At 41.9% G+C, this 7139-nt stretch overlaps 1 protein-coding gene across 1 annotated transcript; it reads left to right on the top strand.

Moving 5' to 3' along the window:
• The first annotated feature begins 433 nt into the window (after positions 1-433).
• LOC116518351 (interferon-induced protein with tetratricopeptide repeats 5-like) lies at positions 434-4896 on the top strand. Its single transcript, XM_032231685.1, has 2 exons — positions 434-438; positions 3543-4896. Exons 1-2 carry the CDS (start codon positions 434-436, stop codon positions 4894-4896), a joined length of 1359 nt encoding a protein of 452 aa, XP_032087576.1.
• Positions 4897-7139: the final 2243 nt, after the last annotated feature.

The following is a 7139-nucleotide window of genomic DNA, read 5'->3' as shown; positions in this document are numbered from 1 at the left end:
GCCTTTTTAATATTTCCTAAAAAAATATCATTTTCTAGGAGAGGGGTGGGTTTTGACTTCCTACACCACAAACACATGTTTATCGATAAGAACTACCCACATCTATCAACAACCCAACCTCCCACAAGAGACATGGTGTAAGAACACTACAGTATATAGATGAAGACAAAATCAAATACAGAATTTCTTTACAGAATGCTGAATCTTCTATCGTCCCTGTACCGGAACAACTCAAGCGAGATCAGAAGAAATAGAAACTTATCTTGTAGGGGGGCAATACAGCAATTTTTAGTTTCCTTTTCAGGGAACAGGAAACAAAACTCTTTCTAGTTAAAAGCGAGTAGGCATAAACCAGTTGACCATTTCAGACCAGATCATCGGAAAGAGACACCCATTATTTTGAGAGAAGCAAGCTCTCTTCTAATCGGGCAACATGAGGTAAGTGAACAAGAAGTAACATTATATTATCCTTCTCAATTATTTCACCTATAAAGTATTTAGCGTGTAAAAGCTCTTTCTCATCATGCAAAGTGTCAGCTTCTTTTTATAGGGTTGGGTGTTTTCTTGGAAAAAGAAAAAGGCACAGTCTGTTTTATAAAGGTATAATGCCATAAAGGAACTAAAAGCACTTATCCAGAATATAAACCAACTGCAATGAATCCAATCTGTATCATTACATCTTGTCTGAAGAAATTCCCTTGGTCCGTTCCCAGCTGGGAAGCAGTCACCAATGATGAGAAGAAATAGACATGGAAGCAGGTGCCAGAAAAGGGATCTTCTAATTGAGGAAGGCAAGAAAAGTAGTGACACAGCTACAGTGTTCCTGGCTTGCAAGCAAACTTGGAAGGGTTTATGAGTTTATGAGTTTATTTATATGCCGCCCTTTTCCCTGGGGGGACTCGGAGCGGCTTACAACTCGAAAGGTGGGGGAGAAACAAACATTTAACACATACGACAATACATTATTAAAAGCACAACATTCATACTATTCGGGTGGGTTACAGTCTTTAACCCCAGGCCTGACGGGATAGCCAGATTTTGAGGGCTGTGCGGAAGGTCTGGAGGGTGGTGAGGGTATGAATCTCCACGGGGAGATCGTTCCATAGGGTCGGAGCTGCCACCGAGAAGGCCCTCCTCCGGGTGGTTGCCAGTCGACATTGACCGGCAGATGGACTCAGAGTGACTCTGAGCTGTTTATTGTTAATTTCCCCTTAATTCCTGCAGCTTGATCAAAACCTTGCGTGTTTCTTGTTTTGTTTTCCCGTTTTCCTGAGTTAATCTTGGTCCTGGGTCTTTCCTAGGAGTTAATCTTTTTTTTTTAAAGTTTTTATTGTATTTATTAATGAAGAAAACACACACACACAAAAATTATCTTTCATTACATCTTGCAGAAAGCGTATCCATTGGTTACAGGTACATTTCGTGCGTTTCTTCCCCAATCCCATATATTTCATTCAGTTTAAATAGTACATTTTAGAATTTATATATTTTACTATCACTATACCACCATTTTCATTGAATAGGATTTTAGGGACACAGCCACCTACTGGCATTATTTCTTTTTTTCCAGTCTCAATAAATCTGCCGTAACTTTACACATGCTTCTGTCCATTTTATTTTTACTAGTGAAACACACCTGCTGGTATCATTAAATATTATCCATTAACATTTCTTTGTTATTGGTTTTTTTTTTTAAATTAAGGAGTTAATCTTGTTAGGGAGACAGGAAAAAGGGAGCTCCAGTTTACCTTAGAGCAGTGACCCTTTAATACAGTTCCTCATGTTGTGGTGACCCCCAACCAGAAGGTGACCAGATTTTCAGATTGGTAAAGAGGGACACCTTTGACCTGGGGGGGGGGGGGGGCTTGATTAAAAATTTTATACAGAACAACAAAAATTTTCATTCACTAGTTAGCTCTCGCCTGTGCCCTGGCAGATTCCCCCCCCCCAAAGCTTGTCTAAGCCATCCGAATCAATAGCAATAGCAGTAGACTTATATACCGCTTCATAGGCCTTTCAGCCCTCTCTAAGCGGTTTACAGAGAGTCAGCATATTGCCCCCAACAATCTGGGTCCTCATTTTACCCACCTCGGAAGGATGGAAGGCTGAGTCAACCCTGAGCCGGTGAGATTTGAACCGCTGACCTGCTGATCTAGCAGTAGCCTGCAGTGCTGCATTTAACCACTGCGCCACCTTGGCTCTTCAACCCCCCGCCTCCCCCTTAAAATTTGATTTTAAAACCCCTGTAAAAAAAAAACCTCTTCTTCGCATGCCACCTCTCGGGATCCCAAGATCCATCATTAAGAAAGCGTCTTGATAGGCAAGAAGGCCATTCCCGGGAAAGGGGGAGTTACCGAAGGGAGTAAAGTTCTGTCGCAGTATAACATAGAGGAGAATGTGGCATCAATCACACGGGATGACATCACGGGGAGATGGAACGAGGAGATGACATGTCCACGGGGTGGGCAGCCGACAGTGTTCAAGGGGGGTAGCGGGAAGCTTATGTCCATCATAACAATGGTCGGTGTTAAGGACAATATGTACAAGTAACGGCCAGTTGTCAAAAATGCAGCAGATGATGAATTGCGAGGTGGTGAAGTGGCCAGTAATAGTGGTGATGAGGACAGCAGTGGCAATAGCGGCTGCTCAGGGGTGGGTTTCTCGCCCCGTTCCAACCGGTTCGGTTGGAACGGGGCCGGCGGCGTCCTCGTGCACGCGCACGGTGCGCGCATGCATACTAGCATCTGCGCTACGCTTCATCTGCTCCTGGACGATCGCGCAGGCGCTGTATGCGTCCTGCGCATGCGTGGAAGCGCAGAACATGTCAAAACCGGGTAAGGACCGCGGGCGGGCGGTAAGTAACTTCCGGGTTCGGCAACCAACCGGTTCGCAGGGACTGCCGCGAACTGGTTGAAACCCACCCCTGCGGCTGCTCCAACTCCAACTACTCCAGCAGCCAGGTTCCGTCCACGTCAACCGCACTCATATCCATCGCCAGGGCCACACTCCATTAACCCAGGGGCCAAATGGCCAAATGACACAGTATGGTGGCCCAGGCAACGGCGGTGATACCAGAGGGGGCCAGAATGAAGGAACCTCCTCCCCCCCCTCCAACCGCGCCCATGCCAATTACCAACTTTTGAGAATAATAGTGTTTTAAAACTTTTTGCTCTCCATACTTTTTAAAACTACCTAGTTTTAAAAAGTATGGAGGACCCCAAAGTAACTTTTGTTTACATGGGTATTTATTTATTTGTTTGTTTATTAAATTTATTGGCTGGCTATCCTACCACCTGGTATCTCTGAGTGGAGAGTTCAGCCATATTTACAGTATTAAAAGTTAACACTGACACATTTGTAGAATATTTATTTATCAAATTATTTAAAACTGATATTCAGTCATTAGATATTAATATGAATATTTTCCATGCACAAACTCTAAAAAAAAAAAAAAAAAAAGTCGTGTGAAACATACTCTTGAATTGAATTTCTTTCTCCGGAAATTGTACGTGTGTCTCATTCTCTTTCCTTTTGTCCCGCAGTCTCACCTCCCAGGAAGGTTTAAAGGAGAGTCTCCAACAACTTGAATGCCATTTTACATGGGAGTTGCAGAAAGAGCATATTGATCCCGGAGAATTGGAGGAAAGAATTGATGAGCAGACTCAGTTCACTAAATCCAAAGTTAGAGATTACAACCTTCGTGCCTATGTGAAATTCCTGAACGGCAAGAAGGACGAAGCACTGGAAAACTTGCAGAAAGCTGAAGAGACGGTGCCCATAGAATACCCTGGAGATGTTGAAAAGGGAAGCCTGGTTACCTGGGGCAACTATGCCTGGCTGCACTACCACATGGGCAATCTTACTGAATCCCAAGCCTACGTGGAGAAGGTAGAAAGCATCTGCAAGCAATTTGGAAGTGAGTCTCCTTATAAGATGGAGCTCCCACAGATCGACTGTGAAAAGGGTTTTGCTCTCCTAATATTTGGAGCCAGATATTATGAAAAGGCCAAGGAGAGCTTTGAAAAAGCCCTGGAAAAAGAACCCGAAAACCCAGAATTTAACGCAGGCTATGCAATCACGGTGTACCACTTGGAAGATATCTTTGCCAAAAAACCTTCAGGGAAAGAGTCATCCTTGGAAGCTTTAAAGGTTGCAGCGAAACTGAATCCTGATGATGTATTTGTTCTTCCCCTCCTTGCAATAAAGCTTCAAGCATCAGACAAAAGCGTAGAAGGAGAAAAATGGATTGAAGAAGCCCTCCAAAAACATCCTGACGTTCCTTATGTATTAAGCTACGCTGGCAAATTTTACAGAAAGAAAGGAGACGTAGAGACATCATTGCAACTTTTGAAAAAAGCATTGAAAAAAGCCCCGAACACTGGATTCTTGCACCATCAAATCGGCCTCTCCTACAGGGCACAGTATTTAGTGATGAAAAATGAAAGCCGATATGATAAGTGCCAAGAGAAGGATAAAATGAAGGAATTAAAAAGAGTTTGCATTTTTCATCTTGAAAAAGCGGTGGAGCGTAAACCCAATTTTTTCTTTGCTAAAATTGACCTTGCGAAGAGGTATGCAGAACAAGAACAGCCACAGAAAGCGGATGAAATGTACCAGAAGCTCTTTGCCAAAAACAACCTATCTTCCTTAGAGAAGCAACAGCTCCATTTTAATTATGGGCGTTTTCAAGAATTTAACAGAAGGTCGCGATCAGAAGCCATCAAACACTACTTTGCAGCGCTGAAGATTGAAATTGACTCTATAGAGAGAGAGAAATGTAAGTGTATATTGAAGAAATTGATAAAAAAGAAAATCAGGAAAGGTGAAGCCAATGCTGAGAATTTCGCCATCCTTGGATTTATTTATCGGCTGAATGGAGAAAAGGAACAAGCATGAAAAGCCTATGAAGACGCCTTGGAAATTGATCCTGGAAATGAAGAATATATCATTGAAATTTGGAAATTGAAACACATATACTAAAGTGTGAATTTTTCTATAAATAATGCTTTCAAAAGTAGATGAACACATGGTGCCAGTCTGCTTACTCCATTTCAATATTTCATTTTGCAGAATACAAAATATACTAGTCTAGAATAGAATAGAATAGAATAGAATAGAATAGAATGAAAGAAAGCGTTATGATTCCATATTCTGTATATTTTGATTCTTTAATACTTTATTCTTTTACTGTATTGTACAATCTAATAAATAACTAGTGTCTGTTATAATGGCAAACACTTGAATGTTGGCATGTTTCAAAATATTTCATCCATTATCTTCTCAAATAGCTTCATGTCCGGTGGCCTGATTTTACCAGAACTCTCGCCACGTACTTTTCCAAGTTTACTTATTATTCAGTTCCTTATTTAGTTAACAGCAGGATCCTTGAAGAAATATGGTGGGGTTTATTCATTGGGGACTATAGTGGATATAATAATGATATAAAGTGAGTATGGGCACTTATAAACGTGGACAGAGCTAATTTCCCCCCATTTGGGGAGCTGGGAATGAAATGATTTTTCTTTTCGGTTATGTAATATATATTTGAGAAGATACACCTGGATCCTCCCTCTTATTTTTAACACTACTCCAGAAGTTTAGAGAGGATTCTGAGGGCCACGAATGTCTGGTCCAAGTTTTCCTGCACTTATCCTACACATCTGTTCTGAGAAAATATCTTTGAAACGATAAGTTTAAGTATTTTAAATACACATATATTATAATACATGTATAAAGTTTGAGAAGTTTGAGAAGTTTATTTATATGCCGCCCTTTTCCCTGGGGGGACTCAGGGTGGCTTACAACTCGAAAAAGGGGGGGGGAAACAAACATTTAACACGTAGGACAATATGTCATTAAAAAAAAAACCACAGCAATCATACCATTCGGGTGGGTTACAGTCTTTAGCCCCAGGCCTGACGGGATAGCCAGATTTTGAGGGCTGTGCGGAAGGTCTGGAGGGTGGTGAGGGTACGAATCTCCACGGGGAGATCGTTCCATAGGGTCGGAGCTGCCACCGAGAAGGGCCTCCTCCGCGTGGTTGCCAGTCGACATTGACCGGCAGGTGGGACTCGGAGGAGGCCTAATCTATGGGATCTAATAGGTCGAGTGGAGGTGATTGGCAGTAGGCGGTCTTATCATGCTTACAAAAGTACATGTTTCATTGTACGAATTAACAAATGAGCAACATCCCAAAACAAATGTCATTCTACTCATCCATCAATCAAAAGCTTGATTTTCCGTGCACTCAACAGTAGAGGGCAGAATATTCCTATCTCCAAGGTCCCTTCCAACTCTTGATATTCTGTTATGCATTTTGCATTTTTTTTGGCCCGCTCTTAAAGTCACCATGCATGGTAAAATGACCTTTCATGTTTTCCGTTGTCTATATTTCCAACACAGATTAGAAGTACTTCTGTACATCTTAGATATACCTACACTTTTGATTTGAAACAGCTTATAATTGTTCCATTTGACAGATCAAGCATATCAAGAGCCGAGGTGGCACAGTGGTTAAATGCAGCACTGCAGGCTACTTCAGCTGACTGCAGTTCTGCAGTTCCGCTGTTCAAATCTCACCGGCTCAAGGTTGACTCAGCCTTCCATCCTTCCGAGGTGGGTAAAATGAGGACCCGGATTGTTGTTGGGGGCAATATGCTGACTCTGTAAACTGCTTAGAGAGGGCTGAAAGCCCTATGAAGCGGTATATAAGTCTAACTGCTATTGCTATAAGGTGATCAGATTTTCAGATCGGTAAAGAGGGACACCTTTGACCGGGGGGGGGGGGGGGTTAAAAATTTTATACGGAGCAACAAAAATTTTCATACAATGCAAAAATAGTATCATAATATTTTTTTTAGTTCAACATAACTACAATTTACAAATATAAATTGTAACTGTTGCCAAACATCAAATTTTTGATCACGTGACCATGAGGATGCTGCAACGGTCGCTAAGTGTGAAAATGGTCGCTAAGTGTGAAAAATGGTCATCAGTCACTTTTTACAATGCCATTGTAACTTTGGTCACTAAACAGCCATGTTCCTGACTTAACAACCACCACGATTCACTTAACGTGGCAATAAAAGGTCGCAAAATGAGGCAACATTCATTTAACAAACGTCTCCCTTAGCAACAGA

The sequence above is a fragment of the Thamnophis elegans genome, chromosome 15 (genome assembly GCF_009769535.1).
Source record: "Thamnophis elegans isolate rThaEle1 chromosome 15, rThaEle1.pri, whole genome shotgun sequence".
In the NCBI taxonomy this organism is placed as follows: domain Eukaryota; kingdom Metazoa; phylum Chordata; class Lepidosauria; order Squamata; family Colubridae; genus Thamnophis; species Thamnophis elegans.
Note: the sequence above shows the minus strand (reverse complement) of the source record. Positions and strands in the feature narration are given on the sequence as shown.